The sequence below is a fragment of the Capra hircus genome, chromosome 17 (assembly GCF_001704415.2).
Source record: "Capra hircus breed San Clemente chromosome 17, ASM170441v1, whole genome shotgun sequence".
NCBI classification, from domain to species: domain Eukaryota; kingdom Metazoa; phylum Chordata; class Mammalia; order Artiodactyla; family Bovidae; genus Capra; species Capra hircus.
This window is the reverse complement of record NC_030824.1, coordinates 5,540,783-5,564,022: the sequence shown is the minus strand read 5'-3', so window position 1 is coordinate 5,564,022 and position 23,240 is coordinate 5,540,783. Positions and strand designations below refer to the sequence as shown.

The window sequence follows — 23,240 nt, the reverse complement described above, 5'->3', positions numbered from 1 at the left end:
GAGAACTTCCTAGGCTCCCACAAGGTAATAGCGGCAGCCGGACATGAACTTGGGCCATGATAAGAGATGCAGATACAGACGGCACAAGAAGACATCAGAAATCCCTGCCACAGACTTGCTGGCAATGGCCTGCTCTTTCCCTCGCCAGCTACACTCCTAATTACCCATCCATTCCTTCACTCAGTCATTCAGCAAATATGCACTGAAAGCTAAGTATGTGCCAGGCACTGTTCTAGGCTCTGGGGCCGCATACGTGGACAGAATAGAAGGAAAGGCTGCACCTCTTAGGGGCCGTGTTCTGCACAAGGAGCCAAAAACGAAACAAGAAACACACAGCAAGATGGACAGTGAGCAAGCACTGCGGGGGAAAGAGCAGAATCAGATGATGAACGGCCCTGGGACAGGGTGGAATGGGGCTAGTTAGCCATTTAAATAGGATGGTGAAGGCAGGACCATCGAGAAGATGACTCTGAGCAAAGACTTGAAAGTGGAGACGATGTGAGCCATGCAGAAAGAAAAGTGTATGAAGCAACGGGAGCAGAATGTGCGAAGGCCCTGAGGTGGGAACCCATGTGGAAGGACGCATCCAGGTCAGTGTCACTGAAGTAGAGGAACAAGGGGCACCCTGAGGGCTCTGTGAGTCACCATCAAGACTTGGGAATTTGTCCTTTGAGACAGGTGAGGTCATTGAAGGATTAGCTGCTGGGTCAAGGCTGGACCTTGAGGAGTGAGAGGGAAAGCCTTGAGGCCACTCATACCAGCATGTCTACACAGAAAACTGTTTCAAGCCATCCCTGGCTTTGGGAGTGACCTTTCCTTTCACCAGCCCTCCTCACCCCTGAGGGGAGACTTGAGACTTCATCCCATGAATTCAGAGCATCTGGGGCCTCTTCATGGGCTTAAAACGGCAGCTGATGAGGCAGGTGTGAGTTTCAGGCCTGGATGAGAATGCGGTGATAAGAACACTTGCTTAAATTAAGGCTTGACAAAGCCGCCTCAGTAGGGTTGGATCCTGATCCTGGGTCAGTGGGGCTGGCCTGGTGACTTCGAGGGGCAGGACGCGAGGAGTAAAGGCAGAGACTGAGCCCTCCTTGCTCCCATGTGCTACAGCCCTCTGGGCCCGCCCACGGCCCAGTTGAGGACAGCCCAGACCATCAGCCAGGATTTCCCCTGGAGCCTTGAAGCTGAGGGCTATTCTTGGGAAGCAGCCACTGACCTGGCGGGGGCCGGATGGGAAGTGTTGGGAGTCGGGGCAGGGCAGTGACCAGGGCAGCCACCTCACGTCAGGCCTATTCATAACCTGGGCTCCGGCTCTCCAGGCCTGTAGCAGAGCGGATTACGGCTGTGAGTCACTCAGGGACGCTCCAGTGTCTCCTAAGGGAATGAGCCGGGAGGAGGGTCTTTTGTCCTCTTCCGGCCCCTCTCCCCAGGGACCTGGCCTCCCGCTTATTCTCCAGCTCAACCTCATGTGCCTTTTCAAGTGGGAGAGCCCACACTATGGGGTCTTTTTCTTATGCAAAGACTTGGCTGTTGCACTTGAACGAGTTTTCAGGGTCTCCCGTGGGCACCTGACCTCATCAGAGCTGAAATATCCCTTGTTCAGTCTTTGGATCTTGTGATTTCACCCTTGCCAGGCCCTGCAGGAGCGCTACGGTGTCAGCCAGTGCTGTGCTGACAGTGTTTAACGGACTGGCTCTAGGAGTAAAAGCCCCGATTTGTGATTTTTCCTAGTTTCTGTAGTGTAAACACTCCCTGCGCTGATTTCAAGCTATCACGTGACAGCAACCCACTGCGGAGTTGGAAAGCGAGGGCCCCAGTAGGCTCTCGCGAGATGATGAAATTCACTTGCCATCACCCCACACGGGGTCGGTAAACGAGAGCCACGATGGGATCTCACGAGATGGTGGGAGTGGGCGTGACGTCGCCCCACGCTACACACCTGGAAAGCTAGGGCCACAGTGTGCTCTCGCGAGATGATCCGAGTCAACGTCCTCTCGCACGGGGTTATAAAGCAAGGGCTACGGTGGGGTCTCGCGAGATGGGTTCTCCTCAGCGCGGCCTCGTGGGGTCCGTCTCATCAACTCTCCGGATGTGCAGCTCTCACTGTGCGAGGAGATTGCTTGGAGTGCTGTTCACCCTGGTTTCTTATAGATAAGTTACTGCCAACAGCTACTGACAGGCCAGAGGGGCCGTTGGAAACTCGTGAACCGTGGTAACTCTGACAGTCGGAGATGGGGGGCTGGGGTCTCTTCCAGGAGCGGGCAGTGCGGGACCCTACTCAGAGCTAGAAGTGAGAAAAGTCGAAGGGGGAGGAAAGAGGCCTTTTCCTCCCCTCCTGACCCCCTTCACTAAGATTTTGATGTATCATTAAGATCTGGGTATCCCCAGGGGTTTGGTTGTAGGAACCTCCACAAATACCAAAATCCGTGGAGGCCCAAGTCCCTTATATAAAAAGGAGTAATAGTTACCTTAATATTTACGTATAACCCAACCTAGTTTTCCTCGTATACTTTTAACCATTGCAAGATTGCTAATATCGAATGCAATGCGGATGCTGTCCGCAGTTATAAACACGATGTAAATGCTATATAAATATAATGTAAATGTGAATACAGTGTAAATAGTTGTCAGGGTACAGCAAATTCAACTTTTGCTTTTCGGAACTTTCTGGATATTTTTATCCCGCCCCCAGTTTTTTTAATCCACACTTGGTGGAATTTTCGTTTGCAGAACCTGGATATACGGAAGGGCTCTTCATTTTCTGTGTGGAGTGCTTTGTTACTTGCCCATTTTGGAGTGTGTACTACGCGCATGCTCTATATTGCCCTCCGCGGTCTTTACAAGCCAACACTCGCACCTTTCAGTTTGACTGCAAATGTTTCCCAGTGGAACCTGAGACACTGCAAGCAGGATGGGGAAACAGTTGCGCTGCTTCCTAAAAAGTCAAACGTAAAGTTAGCAGACAGCCCAGTAGGGCCACCTCCTAGGAATCTCCCTAATAGAAGTGGAAACACATGGGCACCGAGTGGAAACAGCGCACCGAGACTTACAGGCCTATTCAGAGCAGCGTAATTCATCCTGCCCCGAAGTGGAAACGGCCCAGATGCCCATCACCTGGTGAATGGATAAAGAGGATGTGGTTTATCCGTAAAAAATGGAATACTGATGTACACAACAATGCAGAAAACCCTTAAAAACATGCAAAATGCAAGAAGCCACATGTAAAATACTGCATTCTCCAGGATTCCATCTATATCAGAAGTCTGGGGCTGAGGGTGGGAACAGCTGGTGACCGCAAATAGGTGTGAAGGGTCTTTAGGGGGCGATTCTGGTCAAATGGCCCAGGGTTGCAAAACAATGTAAATTTATTTTAAAAAACTAAGTTTATCAAAAAGCATCTAAGTGTGCACTTACAATGAATGAAGCTTATGGCAGGCATAGAAGTTATACCTTGGTGAAGTGGGTTTTATTTTTAACAGTTTAATCTTTTATTACTGACACCTGGATCCGAGGCTGACAGGTTCTTTCCACTTCGGGTTTCCTGATTTACGTTTCCCCTTGGACATTTGTCTATACTATGGAAATAAATAGACCATTAAACTCTCTTCAGCAGGTTCTTATTGATGCTGTCCTTCTGGAAGCCTGACAGTTGGGTGGATGAAGCTGTTTCATTAATAAAATGCTCTTAGCATCCTTTTCCGGGATTCATACTGTTCCTTCAACTCGGGTATGTGCTAATTTGGCTTCTCTAGGTAGTGGAGGCTCAGTTGGTAAAGAATCCGCCTGCAGTGCAGGAGACCCTGGTTTGATTCCTAGGTTGGGAAGATCTGCTAGGGAAGGGATAGGCTACCCACTCCAGTATTCTTGGGCTTACCTCGTGGCTCAGCTGGTGAAGAATCTGCTTGCAATGGGGAAAACCTGAGTTCAATCCCTGGGTTGGAAGATCCCCTGGAGAAGGGAAAGGCTACCCATTCCAGTAGTCCATGGGGTCCCAAATAGTTGGACACAATTGAGCAACTCTCACTTTTAGGATTTTTAGTCCTACAGGCAACACAGTGAAGATGTTTTTCTGGTTGAGGATCACTTCCTCAATTTGTTTTCCAAAAGAGGACTTTCTAGGTCAAAAGTTGTGTATGTTTGTTAAGGTTTTGAAAATGATGCTAAAAATGCTTAATCTTTTTCTCAAAGCTCTCAGTCAGTTAAATAGCCAAGGTTTCCTGTGCTTTCCTCATTTTCATGGTCAAATTATATAGCCAATTACTCCCTCACAAAAGAAACACACACTTTTCTGTGATTTCAGCAATCCAGAGAGTGGCTGCTCTGTGGTGGGGAAGGGGGAATGTGGAATAGTTACTAGAAGGGGATGTGAGGGATTGTCATGAGTCGGTAATGTTCTGTTTTTTAAATTGATATGATTTTATGTGGTAAAATATTCTAAGTTGTACAGCTGAATGAATTTTTACACGTGATATACTTGTGTAATCAGCACTCTGTCAACCTAAATAAATCTAGGAGGAAATAATAATAATAAAAGTTTATTTGGTATTAAAGAATTGCATTTTGAGATACATAGATTCTGATTACAAAGCAGTGTCCTGCTGGGGAGTAAAATTCAGGGACTTTTAAAGGCTTAAGGGGAGGTTTGCATTACCAAGAACTGTAATTGATGCTGGAGGCCAAAGCTGGTCTTCCTTAAGGTGACTGAGCACTGAGGCTGTCACTTTCAGTTCAGTTCAGTCACTCAGTTGTGTCTGACTCTTGGCGACCTCATGAATCGCAGCACGCCAGGCCTCCTTGTCCACCACCAACTCCCGGAGTTCACCCAAACTCATGTCCATCGAGTTGGTGATGCCATCCAGCCATCTCATCCTCTGTCGTCCATCCCCTTCTCCTCCTGCCCCCAATCCCTCCCAGCATCAGAGTCTTTTCCAATGAGTCAACTCTTTACATGAGGTGGCCAAAGTACTGGAGTTTCAGCTTTATCATCATCCTTCCAAAGAACACCCAGGATTGATCTCCTTTAGAATGGACTGGTTGGATCTCCTTGCAGTCCATGGGACTCTCGAGTCTTCTCCAACACCACAGTTCAAAAGCATCAATTCTTCAGTGCTCAGCTTTCTTCACAGTCCAACTCACATCCATACATGACCACTGGAAAAACCATAGCCTTGACTAGACGGACCTTTGTTGGCAAGGTAATGTCTCTGCTTTTCAATATGCTATCTAGGTTGGCCATAACTTTCCTTCCAAGGAGTGTCTTTTTAACTTCCTTCCAAGGAGTAAGCGTCTTTTAATTTCATGGCTGCAGTCACCATCTGCAGTGATTTTGGAGCCCCCCAAAAGTCTGACACTGTTTCCACTGTTTCCCCATCTATTTCCCATGAAGTGATGGGACCAGGTGCCATGATCTTCGTTTTCTGAATGTTGAGCTTTAAGCCAACTTTTTCACTCTCCACTTTCATCAAGAGGCTTTTTAGTTCCTCTTCACTTTCTGCCATAAGGGTGGTGTCATCTGCATATCTGAGGTTATTGATATTTCTCCCGGCAATCTTGATTCCAGCTTGTGCTTCTTCCAGCCCAGCGTTTCTCATGATGTACTCTGCATATAAGTTAAATAAGCAGGGTGACAATATACAGCCTTGACGTACTCCTTTTCCTATTTAGAGCCAGTCTGTTGTTCCATGTCCAGTTCTAACTGTTGCTTCCTGACCTGAATACAGGTTTCTCAGGAGGCAGGTCAGGTGGTCTGGTATTCCCATCTCTTTGAGAATTTTCCACAGTTTATTGTGATCCACACAGTCAAAGGCTTTGGCATAGTCAATAAAGCAGAAATAGATGTTTTTCTGGAACTCTCGTGCTTTTTTTGATGATCCAGCAGATGTTGGCAATTTGATCTCTGGTTCCTCTGCCTTTTCCCAAACCAGCTTGAACATCTGGAAGTTCACTGTTCATGTATTGCTGAAGCTTTGAGGGAAGTCAAAGTTCCTCTCTGAGACAAACCTCGGGGATTCTTGCAGAGTCCTTGTAATACCTGCCATTTGCACCAGTTCCGAAGTTCTGTGGTTGCAGTTGGGGAGGACGTCACCAGTTCTGAAGTTTTGTGGTTGTAGTTGGGGAGGACATATATGAGGTCCACCTCCTTAATGGCCTGCCAGCTATGTTGTAAAACCCCTTAACATCAGTGACTCCATTTAAATTCACATTTCACAGCTCATATCAAGATATAAGACATTTCCATTTTCCTAGAAAGTTCCCCTTGTGCTTCTTCCCAGCTGAACACTAACAACTCCTCTCACCTCCATTGCTATAGATTAGATTTGCGTGTTTATTATTTTATTTATAATATTTATATATCTAGATAATATTTATATACTGTGTTGTTCAGTCGGTAACTTGTGTCTGACTCTGACCCCCATGGACTGCAGCACGCCAGGTTTCCCTGTCCTTCACTATCTCCTGGAGTTTGCTCAAACTCATGTCCATGGAGTCAGTGATGCCATCCAACCATCTCATCCTCTGTTGCCCCCTTGTCCTCCTGCCCTCAGTCTTTCCCAGTGAGTTGGCTTTTCACACCAGATAGCCCAAGTATTGGAGCTTTAACAGCCCTTCCAATTTACATACTATAGTCATAAAAGAATATTTCAAATGTACTTTTAAAGAATTTTAATCAAAATTATTTTTAATAATTTTAATAAAGATTATTTTTAGTATTTTAAGTTGAAATTTAATATATTTTAAAATAACACCATGTTTTTATTTTAAAAGTTTAACAGTTTTAATCTGGTCACAGTGCTGGTTCTATCGTCATGTTCATTCTTTGAGAGCCACTGAGCTATACATTTACAAGTACATACTTTTCTGGCTGTATACATCAAGAGAAAGTTAAAAGTGTGTGGTCAGGGTTGGCAAGAATTTCAGGGCACTGTCCACTCTATAGCCAGCAGCTCTCTGCTGACCATATTCCTCCCAGATGTAAATGACAGTGAGTTGCGCCTGGCCTGGTCCCTGGCATCAGAGGGGTCGGGTCTGGGCGGTGCCCACCAGCTAACCTGTCTCTCTCCTCTCTCCCTACTGTGTCTCCACGGGTCAGTCTCTGCGCATCACCTCATGCGCTGCCTGCGTCCATAAAGCTGCATTCCGTGCTACCTGGCAGAGAGCTCCATCTCGTCTCGTCTCATCTCACCTCGCGGTCCTGGAACTGCCTCAGCATGGCCATCTCATCACGCCTCGCCCTGTGGGAGCAGAAGGAAAGTAGCACTTAGGGCCCGGGCCGCAGCCCCAGGGGCCAGCCAGACCCTCCAAGGACGCGTCCTAGCCCTGCTGTCTCAGGCTACCCCCTCCCACCTCAGGCAGAGGTTCTGACATCCAGAGCTCCCCTGGCGCATGTCCAGGCTCCGTTCCATCTTCCGCCTCAGTTAGCCATGGTGTCTCCAGCCTAGCCAGGCGTTAGTGACCATGCCCTTGACTCCTCCCATGGCTGCTGGTCTCTGTCCCTCAGGAGGTGATGGCGGGGGAATGCAGGTAGACCAGCTGTCCCAGCACCATCCTCATGGCAGCTCTGATGGGCACGGGTTTCTGTGTGGGAGAGCATGGGTGGGGAAGCAGGGGCACCAGAGACAGGGCTGCCGGCTGCCAGGCTTATGCCATGGGGATAGATTTCTGAGGTCCCTGGTTTCTGTCACCCATGGAACACTGGAAACAGGCTCTTCTTCCCATTGATGGCTCTTTTCCCTGTTGTATTTGTTGTAAGAATCCATAAAGGGCTGCCTCTTTCTTTTATGCCTGTTATCTCCCCTGCTCCTCGCCCCCACCCTTGTGCACTGATTTGATGAATCGTTGAGAAGTGCCTCCCGGCTGCCTCTGCCCCTTGCTGGAGGGAGCGGAGTGACACCTCCCTAGAGCGTGCCTTTCACCATCATAGTGTGGGTGTCGGTGCACGTGGAGAGGCGCAGAGGAAACGTGAGCCCAGCCTCGCGTGTCCCCCGCTTCTCTCCTCCTGGGCAGAGGCCTGCCGTATCTCTGGGCCTCTGCTCTGTCTCTTGGTGTTTCCTGTTGCCTTTAGATTCCTCTTTATCAATGGGCCTGCGGCTATCACGTCTTTGCCAGCCTCTCAGGGAGGACTTTGATAAGGAGCTTGTTTTAAACCAGTGTGTAGCTCTGCCATAGAATGCATAGAATGGTTGGAGGTTTTCTTTTTTTTTTTCCTTTAAACTCATGAGCAGTCACAGTTATGCTGGATAAAGACAAACCCTTGTCTTTATCCACTCCCAGGTCTCCATCTCCAAGGTGGCAAGTCTCAGCTGCAATCCAAGTCCAGCCAGCTCTGGCTTGGACCGTGTTTCTGGGGTAAAAAGCAGGCTTTCCAGCCCAGTTCTAGGGAGTCCCTGGCTGCCCAGGTCTTGCTTTAAGGACTATTGAGAAGTCAGGGCATGGGGTCAGTGGAGTGGGCTATAGCCATAGGGCTGGATCCTTAGATGAACCGTGGCTGCCAGCCCTGCCCTCCCTCACCACACTCCTGGCACAGAAAGTGATTAAGGTGGTGAATTACTTAATCTATTTACCACAAGCTGAGATGGGACCAGAGAGTGTGGATGGTTCCCTGTGACCCGTCCCCTTCTGGAAACCGGAAAAGCTCCTTTTGAAGCAGGTCTTCCCAGAGATGGGGCTGTCCCATGCGAAAGAAGGGTACCAGTGGGCTCCACTGTGCGAATCCATACTATGAGGAAACTGGATCCAGGTGGAAATTGCGCTGCATGGAGCAGCCTCAAGGTTGAGCGTTCCATTTTCACCTGTTGTCCTGAGGCTTCCCAGGACTTTGCTAGCTTCTCTGTGGCCTCTCATACATGGACTTGGTGTCTACTTGGCCCCCTCCCCAGCTCCGTTCAAGACTCTTAAAGGACAGCTTGCCCCGGCTGGTTCATTCACTGAGCTCTCTCATTCCTTGCTTCTGCCAAACAGATTCGGGAAGAGGACAAGAGCCCCCCACCATCCTCGCCCCCTCCCCTTTTCTCTGTCATCCCAGGGGGCTTCATTAGGCAGCTGGTCCGAGAGACTGAGAAAGAGTCCAAGGAAGCTAGACTGAGGAAAGAGGCAGCTCTTGCCTCTCCGGAACGAGAGGTAAGTGGCCCCACCGGAAAAGAAGCAGGTGACTGCCAGCACCCACCCTCCTGTCCCGTGAGTCTGCTCTTGCGTCACATGCCAGCCTTTCTGCCTTCAGTCTCCTCGTTGAGGAGTGTCCTAGCTCTAACATAATCTGTTGAACTCCTCTGCATTTGTCAAAACCCAGCTCAGATAGTACGTCTCTAGAAAGCTCTCCCATTACCTTCCTCCTCCTGATTTCCACTTCACCCTCTATGCCTGTCTTAATTTTGGTCAGCAGAGTAATTACTTAATCATGTGACTTAATTGACTAAGAATTCCTTAAGAGCAACAACTATCTCATTCGACTCTGTATCTTGAGCAACTCTCATAGAACTTGGCCCATGGTGAACGCTCAAAAATTTTTGTTGAGTGAATGAATGAATGGTATCAGTTGATGTATGATGGGGATCACTGACCCCATCACTACTTTTGCAGAAAGGGAAAACTGAATATTAGCTAAGGATGTATAGTTTGCTTTCAGATAAGCAGGAAAGATGATCAGTTGATGTGCACCAGTTATTGTTGTATTAGTTGTTAACATACCGAAACCCTTCCATCCCAGGTAGTAAACGGCCATGGGCCCAAGTCCCCCAGGCGCCTTCCAGTGGCCATGCTCAGCTGGGTCCCTTCCCCAAGTCCGTCAGTAATCACAGGGTTGCTGCTTGGCGCAGGAGGGGGCCTCAGGACCCTGCTCCGGATGGCCTTCTGACTGGCTGGTGTCCACTTGGTCTGAACAGCACTGCTAGATGGAAGCACTAAGCGGACGAGGCGCAGTCCCTGCGCTTCAAGGACTTGCAGATTGATCCCAGTTGGTGGCCAGGGCCACCTCCCTCCTCCCCCAGCTCTTTGGGCCAGGAAACCCTGGCAGGATGGTGAAGCTGGCACCAGGGACGCAGGCTTGGGTTGCAATGCACTGGAGCATGCCACAGTGTTAGCAGGAAGGGCCTCTCCTTGCGTCTCTGCCATGCCCTCTTGAGGTGGAGTGGATGCTTTGGTGATGGGGCCGAGTGATCTCGTGGCCTCAGAGCCTGGAGCTGGCTTGAGCCCAGTGGGCAGCCTGGCTCTGCCTCCCACACCCCTTCAGCTATTGCTTGCCTGGCTTGTCCCCCATGTGCCTGCCCCTGTCAAACCCCAGTGACTTTGCTGCATCAGGGAAGTCCTGTAGCCACTGAGCTGCTGAAACACCCCTGCCACATCCTCGTGGGGGAAGGTGTCAGGGCAGAGAGACTCTGTTCCCACACCTGCCTGACCAGGTGTAAGTAAGTGGGGGCCAAAGTCAGCCCCCCACAGGCTGCTGTTAACGGTCATGATGAGGGCTACTGTGTTCTATTTCTCACTCGACAGGACTCACTGTCTGCTCAGGGGCTCACTTGATACCCTGTACAACACGGAGGCAGACGGGATTATACCCACTTATCAGAGGTGGCAACTGAGGTTCAGAGAGGCTAAAGCACTTACTTGCTCAAGGTCATGAGGCCACATGGAGGCAGAGAGAGCCAGAGGCTGTGTGTCTTCTGCTCTGGCAAGCTGCCTGGGAAAGGGCCAGTCTGGGGAGTGAGATGGCTGGTGTGGCAGCCACAGTGGCCTGGCGAGGAAAGGGTTCCAGGAGCCTGTAAGCTGTGTGAGCATTGCTATGTGCAGGTTAAGAAGCAGAGCTGAGCAGAGGATGGGGACAGGCTGTCACTGCAGGGTGTGGAAGGCGCCTCTGAGCAGGATGGACAGGCCTCAGACCACAACAGGTGTCTGGACCACGGGCCAAGACATTCCTGGGCCTGGAGCAGGGCAGCCTCAGGACATGTTCCTGTGAGGCAGCGGGCCCCGGCTTGCTCCTGCCAGGTTAATTTTCCTGCTCCATCACTAAATAACTCTGGCCCCTCTCCCCTCACCTAGCACTGCTGGTTTTATTTGGTCCTCATAGAGTCCTTGCAGGGAGTCATTAGCGTCCATCACCATTTTGCAGGAATGGAAATGTCTTCCTGGTTTTCCTAAGGCCACCCAGTCATCGAGGGGCAGGGAGAGACAGGAATAACATCCAACAGGAAGAGATCAAATGTCAGAGACCCAGGTTCTAGCTCTGGCCCCACCACTCCGTGTGCTCCAGGCTGGATCCCATCCACTCTCTCAGCTTTAGTTTGCCCATCTGTAAAATGGTTGCGCTGTGAGCTTCCTCTCGGCCCCCATGATTCCAGATGTGTTGCTTCCCCCTTAGACTAGGAGGCTGGAGGTGGGATCTGAGGGCCTCGGTGACCAAGAAAATCCACAGAAGGGGAATGCACAGCATGGAGGGGAGGAGGCTGGGAGGGGTTATCTTGTCAGGTGCATCCCTGCATTACTGTCTCCTCTGTGGGGGGTTGGTTTTAAAAATAAAGTACTGACTCATTTTTCGAAACGGTGCAGACAGTGCTGAGATTTGCCAGGTACAACCAATCCCTTTCCAAGATGGTGACCTGCTTGGCCCCAGAAGGTTACACTGAGCCACCAGGCCATGGGGTCTCAGCCTTCTGTTGCATATTGCAGTCTCCCAGGGGCCCACCACCCAGACCAGCTGCATCAGATCCTCTGGGATTGGAACCAAAGGTCAGAATTATTTTTAAAGCTCCTAGGAGACTCCAGAGAGTCCCAGAAAGACAAGCAAGGTTGTTAAGGCTCAGCAGTTAAGGGCACTGTCTTTACACTCAGAGAGGCCTGTGTGACTTTTTGTTCTGGGTTTGTCTCTTGGGCCACCTAACATCTTTGTGTTTGCTCCCTTATCTGTGGAATGGGGAGAAGTTCAGAACCTGCTTCACTGGCTTCTTTACTGGGTAAGTCAGATATTGCAGGATGGCCATGTAGGGTCCTCCTTAAGGTTGATAGTAACACTGGTCATTATTGTTATGTGTGTTACTATTTTCATTTTACAAAGATGAGGACTGAGACTGTGCTCTGGAGGTAACACCAGTCAGAGCTAGAACGGGATGCAGAATGTGGTCCTGCTGCAAACTTGCATGAGCACACAGAGCTCTGGGGCTTCAGGGTCCGTGAGGCCGTTTTTCTGATCCAGGCCTTCAGGCACAGACTTGCTGAGGAGGGGGCATTTGAGCTGGGTATAGAAGGATGAGTTGCAAATGGATAAGTGGAGATGGGCAAGGGTGTTCCAGGCAGTGGGCCCAATGTGAACAAAAGCATAGAAGCTGGGCAGTGTCAGGTGTGGCTGAAACGTGCAGTCGAGCAGGGACAGTGAGACCAGGCAGCAGAGGGGTGGGGGGTTCCTCTTCAACAGCTTCGAATGGCAGATGGCTGTGTTGAATGTCTTTCCTGGAGAGTGGGCAACTGCTGAAATCTTTGACCAGGTTTTAAATGACTGGCAGCAAACTGATGGGATACCATCTCAGTGGCTGTGGCAGTGCCCAGGGGAGAGAGGGTAGACCTGGGTTTCAGAGAGGAGACTTGGGTGTGGCAGCAGGCACAATCCTGGGCCTGGTTTGGGTGCACAAGGAGGGTGAGAGGCCCAGATTCCCAAGCGCAGGTGTGTGGGAGGCTGGCTCTAGCAGGGTCCAAGGTGGCAGAACACAGACCAGGGCAGGTGTGTGGCCGGGCCTCAGGGTAGAACTGCCCCTGCTGGCTTCTCCTGCAGAGAGGCCACGCTGGCCCTGGAGCTGTTCTGGCCACAGACAGGCTGGCTGGAGGTGGGCAGGATGGGCAGGGCTGGTGTCACAGGGCACTAGAAAGATGTAGGGGAAGAACAGGTAGTGGAGACCCCTGGGTGTCGGGTACCCAGGTGTCTCGGGCAACCAAGAGTGGAGGACCTTGGGGCCAAAGCAGGACCCTCCCCTGGTGCAGAAGGACCAGTAGCAGCAGCTCGTTTCGTTCAGTTCTCTGAAATTTCCACGTCTTGGCATGCAGAAAATCCGGAGGGTCAGGTGGTATCTGCCTGCACTGAGAGGAAACCAATTCTCAGAGGGGATAGATGATGTCACCCAGGGTCACTCAGCTGGAGAGCTTCAGAGCCAGGACTAGGACAAGTCCTCTGATGACAGGCTCCACGTCCTTTCCCATCCCGCCCTGGCCCACTAGGAAGAGTCGGGTGTGGCAGTAGAGCAGTGGCAGCAGCATCCGTGGCACCAGCATCCGTGGCAGCAGCCAGAGTGGCTCCTTTGCTGAGGACGTGCTAGGTGCTGGGCTGTTTCCACATGTTACCCTGAGGCTGCCCACCCACCCTGAGAGGCCAGTACAGCTCTCATTTCATTGGTAAGGAAACTGGCTCAGAGAGGGAAAGTAATTTACCTGAGGCCGCACAGCTAGCTAGTGGCAGAGTTTGGAGTGAATTTGGGTCTGTTGGGCTCCAGAGTCCACTTTCCTTTCATAATGTCACTTGGCCTTCAAGTTCTGAGCCAAGGTCTAGGACGTAGGATTTTGAGGTTTGGCTCATTGCCCCTCGGTGCTTGAGGGTATGCGAGGGAATGAATGGCTGGGTGACTAAAGAAGTGAATGACAAAGCTGTCTGGTCAGCACGCGGCTGAGAATGGTGTGGTGTCTCTTCTAGATCCCAGAGGTTTCTGCTGGCCAGCCCAGCGCTGGCACCAAGCCTGGGAGCCAGAATGCCCAGTCAGGCCCTCCCCCGAGCGCAGACGTTCTGGGCAGGAAGGATGAGGAGGCCGGGACCAAGGACCCTGTGCTGATGACCATCAATGGCGAGAAGCCCCAAGAGTCAGGCCCCAGTGGGACACCTGCCAAAAAAAGCCTGCCCTTCAAGAGAGGGGTGAGGAGGGGTGACGTGTTGTTGATGGTGGCCAAGCTGGACCCGGACTCAGCCAAGCCAGAGCAGAGGACCCAGCCCCGCGATGCCCCTACTTCCAAGACCCCACCCCCAGCCACGGATCCTGGAGGGGGAAAAAAGGGGGACACCCCAGGGACTTCTCGTGGCCCCCAGGCCAGCACCACAGATACACCTCCGAAGGCTGAGAAGACGCAGACTGGGGGCCTTGGGGACCCAGGAACTGTGCTGCCGATGAAAGGGGAGCAGGATCAAGGCACAGTGGGAAAAGGGGGCGAGGCCCCCCAGACCAAAGGGGTGAAAAGGGGGGAGCTCCAGGGCAAAGAGGGGTTGGGTGATGGGGGTCAACCAGGGACAGAGGAGAAGGGGGCAGGGGATCCCCCAAATAAGGGGGCAAAGGGGAGTCTCTCCAAGGATGTAGCAGGTGAAGGGAAGTGGGCTGGGGCCCAAGCCCCGGTGAGAAGATGGGGAAGTTCCCTGGGCAGAAGGGGCAAGTGGGACAGTCCCCAGCGTAAGAAGGACAAAGAAGGTCCGCTCCTGAGTAAGGCAGACAAGACGGAAGAACCTCAGACCAAGGTGGAGAAGACAGGCAAAGTGCCGGGGAAGGCGGGGGAGGCTCCCAGAGCCGTGGACAAGGCAGGTGAGCCTCAGAGCAGGACTGGGAAGGCAGGGGAGCCCCGGGGCAAGATGGAAAAGGTGGGGCCACCTCAGAGCGCCTCTGAAGAAGTGAGTAAAGCCGAGGGTAAGGCAGAGAAGGATGATAAAGCCCCCAAGGAGGTGGATGCACGTGGGGATACCCCGACAACCGCTGGTAAGGAGGACCAGCCTGAGAGCAGAGGACAGAAAGCAGAGGAGCCCCGCCCCAGGGCAGGCAAAGGGGCCGGGGCCCTGGAGATGGAGCCGGGAGGACCCGGGCAGCCTGCTCTGGACACGGAGAGCCAAGAGGGGCATGGAGGAGGCCAGAGCAGAGTTTCGGAGCAGGTGAGGGGGCTGGGGGGGCGGGGAGGTGCAGGCCAGAGAAGGGGGACGGGAAAGGCTTGTCCCTGGGGGTGGACAAGGCGGGGACCGGAGATGGACAGGAGTGGAGGGGTGGCCAGCCCAAGGGAGGGACCAGGCATGTCCCCCTCGACACACAGGGGTCTGGAGGTCCCACAGGGGAATCTGGCCTGTCCCGAGGTGAAATTCTCCACAGAGTGAGGCAGTGTCCCAACTGTGAGAGGTGTCCCCTTGCCACTGAGCTTACGAGGTCACAAGATAGTTCTTCGAGCTGTGTAAATGGCAGATTGCTCAAGATGCAGATTCCCAGGCCCCGCCTTCGCGCTTCCCTTTCTGAAGCTAGGTTGTGGCCGTGGCCTCTGCATTTAAATAAGCACCCCCACTTGCACCGGGGGATTCTGATTTAGCTGGTCCCAGGCATACTATGAGAAATGCCCATGTAAGGGGTCTGCCCCTCGCATGGCGCGGGGGAGGGTGCATCCCCTTGCGCTAATTTATGTGACCTTTGCCCCCAGGCTCCTGAAGACAGATGGTATGAGGCAGAGAAGGTCTGGCTGGTTCAGAAGGACGGATTCACTCTTGGTAATTAGGGGTGTTAGCACGTCTGGGGTCTGAGTCTCCCTCTCACGCCCCCAGTGCTGGTAGCTGCATGTGCCAGGTCCTGATCACAATGTGGGGACTGAGGGGAAGGGAGGGGTCAGGGGCAGCCAGGACTAGGATGCGGAGACATGGCTTTGGAGCGGGACTAGTTGGGTGTCATTTCACTCTCAGCAGCTGGTCTGTTGGGTGCTATTTTCAAAGGCGTTTGTGCCTTGGTAATTAGTTATTTAGCTAATTCATTAAAGCAACAAGCATTGTTTGGCTTCTGCAGTGTTGTGTCTGGAACCTAGTGCAGGTGGATCTCGTCTCGTGAACCCACCTTTGTCGATTACTTGTGGCTGGTGACCAGACTCTACTGAGAAGTGATTCTGAGTCCGTTCAGAACGCGGCTGGGAGGAGTGATTGATTAGTGATGTCTGGAGGGCTCTTGCGGGAGGAGCGGCAGCCCGTATGCCATTGTTTGCCATCCTGTGTCTAGGTATGCGGTGGACAGTGTGCCCAGCCGTCTGGCTGCCAACTCTGTGCCTGTGCCAGCTGATAGAAGCCCCAGATGAGTCAGACCCAGCCTGTCAGACCCACACCTCCATGGGTTTGGGGTCACAATTCAGCACCTCCCTGTAAATAGGCCCCCAAGGAAGAGGATGACACCCATTTCCCCTGTGTCCCAGGTCTTCTCTCCCGCGCCTGGCCTGACTCAGCAGCTCACAACCTCTCTCCTCTCATCTTTTTTTCCTTTCCCCTCCCTCTGTCCCACCTCCATCTTCTTTCTTCCCCTCTTTCCCTGCTCTCCCAACCCCCCTCGCTGTACCCGTCCACCCCTGGGGTGTCTTCCAGCAACGGTGCTGAAGCCAGACGAGGGAACAGCGGACCTGCCGGCAGGAAGGGTGCGACTGTGTGTTGATGCCGACGGTAGCGTCACCGAGGTGGACGAGGAGCACGTTCACCGGGTGAGCCCCCGGCCCGCCCTGCCTGCCCCACCCGCCTTCCCCCACTGCGAGAGACACTTGACCATACCGAATACTTCCCCTCGGTGCCCTGGGGGGGACTGTAGGGAAGTTCACTGTTGAACTCACTGCTCTGCTAGAGCCGTCCTGTTAAGGGCTTCATTGCTCTGTCCCATGGTGCCCCTTTGTGAGGACACGTTAAGAGAGATGTTTGTCAGATCTTGGGCCTGGGAATTCTTCTGCTGGAGAAAGTGATTGTTTTCCTTTATATGGACTTTGGTATGCTTCCTCCTTCACCCTGGCTGCCAGGAGACTCAGCCAAATTTGCAGCTTGCTGTTAGCCATGGCATAGGTTCCAGTGGCCTGCCTTTTGGGTATCAGCCTTTAGTTTGGTTCTTCTTTTTTGGTGGTTTTGCATAATTTTTGCACTGCACCATGAATCTGTGTGAGGATAAGTCAGAATCTAGTGAAAGAAGTAAAGGTCTTGTCCGGATGCTTTCCACCCTTCACATCTACTACCTGAGGAGGAGCGTCTTCCAGGGGTTCTCCTTGGGGCTCTTTCACCTTCACCCTTCTCCTCTCCTCCTCTGCCCGCCTCAGGCCCGCTCCTCCCACCAGTGCTGGGAGTTTGCAGAGGGCCAGTGTCCTCAGGAAAAAAAAAACAACAAAACTGACTCACAAAAGACCAGGGCTGACCTAAATCACAAAGCATTAGGCCCAGGAAACTCCCTGGAGCCAGAAACAGTGCTAGAAAGCTTTTCAAATGGATGCCCCAAGGAGAGGCTGCAGTCACTCCTTGCTTCTGGAAGGGTCTAGGTGTAGTATTTCCAACTGATGAGTGTGTGGCGGGCTATCAGAGAAATGGGGCAGTCAGGGCATTGGCCTTCGTCCTAAGCATCCTTGAGCACATGCAGAGCTCCCTGACAACGCAGAAGGGAAGGAAGCAGCAGAGGACACGTCCTCCGAGCCCACCTGCCTTTCTGTGTCTGCGAGACAGAAGGCACGTGAATCTTGCTGCGTGTCCTCAGAGCGTCTCCCCGCCTGGTGCCCTGAGTGCAGGGAGGCAGGCCCAGTGTGGGGAGGGGCGGCTGCCAGTTGCACAGAGTGCAGGAGAAGCGGTGCTGCTGTTTCATCTGTAGGTTTTGTCGCTCGCTGCGGAGTCCTCAGCGCACCGCTGCCCAGGAACCGGGTCACCAGGGCTGCATGGGGGCGGGGGTGGTCGTGGTGGTGTGGGGGCCCAGGAGGCCAGAGAATGCTCTGTGTGATCGTTTGCAGGCCAACCCCCCGGAGCTGGACCAGGCTGAGGACCTGGCCTCCCTGGTCAGTGTCAATGAGTCCAGTGTCCTGAACACGCTTCTACACCGCTACCAGGCTCAGCTACCTCACACCCTCGCCGGGCCCGACCTGATCTTCCTCCAGCCCCAAGGGCTCATGGCGCCCTCTGCCGGCAAGGTGAGGGGGCCCCAGGGGTGGGGCGGGGCCGGGCCAAGGTCCTTCTGCATCTCGGGAGCAGATCCCCCAGAGCCCCTGCAAGCCTGTCTGAGCAGTATCCTGCAGACGTGGCTGCCGGGGCATCAGAGCATCGGGGAGCCTTGGGGACCACATGGTCCCCCCTCCTTAGAGGGGAAGAGAACGGATACAAACAGCAACAGGAGCGCGAGAGACAGTAACAGCGGGAGAGAGCGTACTGGATGGTGTCGGGCCTGTCAGACTCTGCTTCGGGCAGCTTTGCATGTCATCTCAGCCAGTCCTCAGGGCCACGAGAGGACGCAGGCCAAGACTAGTCCTTTCCACGGATAGGAAGTTGGGCGAGCTCCAGATTCAGGCTTGGAGCTGGAGGAGCTGGGGTGAAACCCACGTGACTGGGCCCTCTGTGCTCTGAAGCCCAGGCCGGACCCTCGGGAGTCCCAGACACCGCATGAACAGGGAAACTCAAGCCTCTGTTCTACTTGTATTTGTTTCTACACCCTGTGGAGTGTAGAAAGGGTCTGTTCATTGTCGAGACCCGTCATAGCGAGAGGACTCTCGGCGCCACCTTGTGGAGGGGCCTGCAGCTGCAACCCCGTCATTTGCGCCCCATCCCCTCAGCATTCTGGCCTGGAGAATTCCGTGGGCTGTGTAGTCTGTGGGTTCACAGAGTCGGACACGACTGAGGGACTTGCCCTTGCACTTCACTTCACCCTCAGTTCACCTGGTTGCTCCTGTCTGGGATACTGATGGAGGGTCCCGTGTGCGAAGGCGGGCAGATCAACCCGCCTTTGTGGAGCTTGTCCTCGTGGGGAAGACAAGTCCATCGTGACGAAGAGAAGTGCGTGGAGGAGATTATAGGAGGTAGGAACGGCTGGTGCCAGGTCTCACATGGGGTCGAAGTGACTCTGCTCCTGCTCTGAGCCTGGTGGAGATTTTCAGCAGAACAGTGACATGTAGTGTGACTTATGCTAGGAAAGGATCCTCTTGGCCGTGGGGTGGAGGTGAGAGGTGGGCAGAAGTGGGGGCGGAGATCCACTGGAGGTCAGAATCTCATCTGGGCTCCATTCGGAGGGCTTGTTGGCCGGTGGGGGTTAGGCCCCTAGGATTCCTGCTAATGCACCCCAGTGCTTTGGAAAGGTCATGACATCTCTTATCTGTCAACTGGGGATGAGAAGCTGCATCTTGCCCTCGGAGTCCCACAGGACAAAGCCATCTGTAGCCTGTGAATGATGCTGAGTCCATTAAAGAGCGGGCAGTAGCCTGAACCCTCTCCCCAAGGCGTCTCTTCTCTAGGACTCCCTTCGCGCCCCCTCTAGGTCACCCTCCCAGCCCCTCCCCGACCTGGCTGTTCTGGCCAAGGGCCATGCGTGCACCCACTCTCCCTTTCTGGGCAGGCCATGCTCCAAGCCTTCTGAGAAGCTGAGCTCCAGCTCCGTAGGAACCCCCAGGAGAGGTGTCTGTTTCAGGTCCCTCCTCTGCAAGTTCGGTTCTCTCAGTTCTCAGCTGTCCTGGACTGTGGCATCCTTTACTCTGGCTGGGTCAAAGAGCCTCATAATGCAGGCATTAGGACCCACCCTGGTAGGAGGAACTTGAGTCCTGTGAGCCCCAGCTAAGCCCCTGTGACTGCTGGGCTGGGGCTGGGCCCCGCGCAAGTCACCCTGCCTCCCACACCTTCTGCTCCTTGGCTGGGTCTCGGCTGGTTCCTCACGTGGCCACCAGGTGGCAGCAGAGACCCGCAGGAGAGGACTGGGGCCACCTTGAAGATGGGCTGGGTGGGGTCTGGGCAGGGCTAGGGGCCTTTCTCGCTGGGGGTCTGGGCCCACCCAGCGGCTGGGAGCTGGGTGTATGCGTGGGGGGTGCAGGCCTCTGTTGGAGTGAGTTGCTGTGACTGCGGGGTGTAGATGGGCACACCTGTGTACAGAGGCCTCTGCTGCTGTTGGGTATGTGTGCCCTTGCCCGTGCCCATGTGCAAGCATGTAAGGGTACGTGTGTGTCTGCAGGATCCTCTCTTCTCCCCTGCAGGCCTGAGAAGGCTGGCGGTTGGGACAGCCTGGGCCTCGATGTTTCCACGGTGGGAGGTGGCTTGGGGCTCAGACCCTGAGGCCCTTTGCCCGCCTGTGCCCTCAGGCCGTGCCCAGCCAGCGTGAGGGGCTTGTCTTCCTTTGCCAGCTTTGGGGTCCTGCTGAGCCTTTTGCTTTGTGTCAGAATGGGGCTCATCACTGTTCCTAGGGGTCTTGGGCTGTAAAGGCCAACAATGCACTGGGGGCCCAGGTTTGGGGGAGGGCTGCCCCACTGGGGTTTGTGCCCCTGGTCCTGCCAGGCCACTGGGGAGGGTGGGTGGGGACTTACTGGTCCACTGGTCACCCAGTTAGCATCCTGGGCCTCCAGTGCTTCTTCTGGCCAGGCCTGGTCCCCTGCTCCCTTTGATGCCTTTTCACTGCCCTTGCTACCTCTGCTTCCATCTTCCATTCTTCCTGAAAACCATGCTAAGCAGACATTTCTCAAGGTCACCAGTGATCTCCATGCTGCTCCGTGGTCAGTTCCCTGGTGTCCCCTGACCTGACCCTCAGTGCAGTTCAGGGGCTGGTCCCCCTTCCTCCTGCCGCCACTCCCTTCCTTAGCTCCCAGACTCTGCTCTCCTGGTTTTCCTCTCGTCCACCGGCCCTCCCTCTCAGCCTCCTTGCTGCTACTGCTGCTAAGTCGCTTCAGTTGTGTCTGACTCTGTGCGCCCCCATAGATGGCAGCCCACCAGGCTCCACCGTCCCTGGGATTCTCCAGGCAAGAATACTGGAGTGGCGCGCCATTCCCTTCTCCAGTGCATGAAAGTGAAAAGGGAAAGTGAAGTCCTTCAGTCGTGTCTGACTCTTCGCTACCCCATGGACTGCAGCCTACCAGGCTCCTCCGTCCATGGGATTTTTCAGGCAAAAGGACTGGAGTGGGGTGCCATTGCCTTCTCCCTCAGCCTCCTTAGCTGGTCCCTGATCTCTTCAGGTCAGCTCCCTCCCCACACCTCTTCTCTCTCCCTCTTTAAAGGCCCATTTCCTTGGTGATCTCATCCAGGCTCGTGGCTTTAAAATAACTCCCGTTCAGTATAATTTAATTAGTTGGTTTGTTTATCACCTGTCTTCTCCCAAATGAAAGCAAGTTCTATAGGCAGGACTTTTTTATATATGAAAGTGTGTTTGTAAAGATATAATTTACATACAGTTAAAGTCACCTCTTTTAACGTTTAGTTCTGTAGGTTTTTGACAAACACAATTGTGTAATTGCCTCCACCCATCAATTATAGGAAGTTCCGTCACCCCTAGAAGTTTTCTACACCCTTGTGGCTATCCCCTCCCCCGTGCCCTGCCCTCGGCAGCCACTGTGATCTGTTCCTTTGTCCCTTTTCCCTAGTTTTGCCTTTTCTGAAAAGTCGTCTAAATGGACTCGTTCAGCATGTAACCTTTCCAATTGGCTTCTTCCACTTAGCACAATGCACACAATGCCCACGTTTGAAATTCACTCATATTGTTGCAGCTCTGAGCTGTTGGTTCTTTTATTCTATTGTATAGCTTTGTTTACCCATTCAGAGGGGAACCCGCTGTCCCAGTTTCCCTGGGCTGGAGTGGTTTTCCTGGGACACGGGACTCCTGAGACTAAAACTAGGGTGATCTGTTGCCTTACTGGCTCTTTAGTTGAAGGACATTCGCATTGTTTCCAGGTGTTGTGTGTGTGTGTGGTTTTGAATACACGGTCAGTGTGGTCGGTGACAGAGAGTGGGCTTTTGGTGACAGCGGGTGTTGGTTTGCTGGGGCAGATCCCCAGGCACGGGGCTTGCCCTGCTGTGTGATGCGCATCTCACTGGGGAGGGAGTCGCGAAGCTGTCCTCCGGGTGGGCCTTTTCGTGGCGCTTTCCCTCCGGCGTTGTGGGGAGCTCCAGTTGTCCTGCCTCTTCGCCAGAACTTGGTAGAGAGTGTCAAAAAAGAAAGTTAAAAGCCTGTTTTTAGCTATCTTAACAGGTATATAACGGTATCTCCTCATATTTGGCAGTGTGTGTGTATACTCAGTGGCCCAGTCGTGTCTGGCTCTCTGCGACCCCATGGACTGCAGCCCACCAGGCTCCTCTGTCTATGGAATTCTCCACTGGAGTGGATTGCCGTTTCTTTCTCCAGGCAATCTTCCCGACCCAGGGATCGTACCCACATCTCTTGCATCTCCTGCATTGGTAGATAGATTCTTTACCACTGGTGCCAGCAGGAAGCCCCACGGTGGGCAAAGATTTCCTTCATTTGTTTTGAGGAATGTTGTGTCCCCAGTGCCTGCTATAGAGTAGACGTTCAATGAACGTTTTGTCTTTGAGTGAAGAATGAGTGGATGGATGAACGAAGAAGTGGAAGCAGCTTCAGGTATCATCGAAATCTGTTATGGCAAATACTTAGGACATGTACCACCATCTCCCCAGACCCCATTCTGTTTCCATGGCAGGCATCACTAATCAGTCAGTCCATTTATCCAGCTGCTTTGTTCAGGCAGGTACAATCCAGTGATTTGCATAGTAGCAAGTGAGATGAACCCCACGAGCTAACGCAGCTCTAGTTCAGCTCTAGTTCAGGCCTCTCATTAGTTAAGAGCAGGCCCAGGCTCAGTTCAGGGTCCGAGACTATGCATGGACTCACAGGGGACCAGTGGTGGGACTCGACCTTCACACTGGACTCTCCCCAGAAAAACGCACAGCTTCTCTGTTAAGTCTGGAGTGGGACGGGAGCAGGAACACGGATCTGGGCTCAATGCTGGTCGTGGAGTGCTTCCTGGGCTCTTGCTTGGTGGGAAGGCTGATGCCTGTGATCTTCCCGCAGGTGCCCAGGAACCGCCGGGATGGCCTGCCTGCCCACATCAGCTCCCTGGCCCAGCGGGCCTACTGGGCTCTGCTGAGCCAGCGGAGAGACCAGAGCATCGTGACCCTGGGCCGGAGTGGTGCTGGCAAGACCACCTGCTGCGAGCAGGTCCTGGAGCACCTGGTGGGGATGGCGGGCAGCGTGGATGGCAGTGTCTCAGGTATAGCAGTCACCAGGTGACATGCAGCCAGGACGTGGGTTGGGGGGGCCGTAGGAAGAGGGAAGGGAGAGTTGGAGGAGGCGCTGGGTGGCCCTTTCTTACATCCAATCAGCCAGCCTTCACTGGGTGCTGGCTTCCAGGCAAGGCCACCCCTGGTCTGCTAAGGTGCTTCTGTGTGAATTAGAAGCTAGACCTTCCTCCAGGTACCTACTGCCATCTGTAGCTCAGTCATCAACGCCCGGTCATTGTTGGAACCAAGCACTCGACGGCCGCGTCCTGGGCCAGCATCCTGATAACTG

General features: G+C 53.4%; 1 protein-coding gene across 4 annotated transcripts in view; it reads left to right on the top strand.

The window, feature by feature from the left end:
• MYO18B (myosin XVIIIB) overlaps positions 1-23,240 on the top strand; it is a 239,338-nt gene that overhangs the window by 6,588 nt on the left and 209,510 nt on the right. For 3 of the 4 annotated variants that reach the window (XM_018061067.1, XM_018061070.1, XM_018061069.1), the window contains exons 2-8: positions 7,091-7,247; positions 8,959-9,117; positions 13,664-14,875; positions 15,406-15,472; positions 16,325-16,437; positions 17,710-17,886; positions 22,743-22,941. In XM_018061067.1, coding sequence (XP_017916556.1) covers positions 7,209-7,247; positions 8,959-9,117; positions 13,664-14,875; positions 15,406-15,472; positions 16,325-16,437; positions 17,710-17,886; positions 22,743-22,941 — 1,966 coding nt within the window. In that variant the 5' untranslated portion in view covers positions 7,091-7,208. Of the gene's footprint in view, positions 1-3,639; positions 3,728-7,090; positions 7,248-8,958; positions 9,118-13,663; positions 14,876-15,405; positions 15,473-16,324; positions 16,438-17,709; positions 17,887-22,742; positions 22,942-23,240 lie in introns of those variants that run through there. The other variant, XM_018061068.1, reaches the window with a different exon arrangement.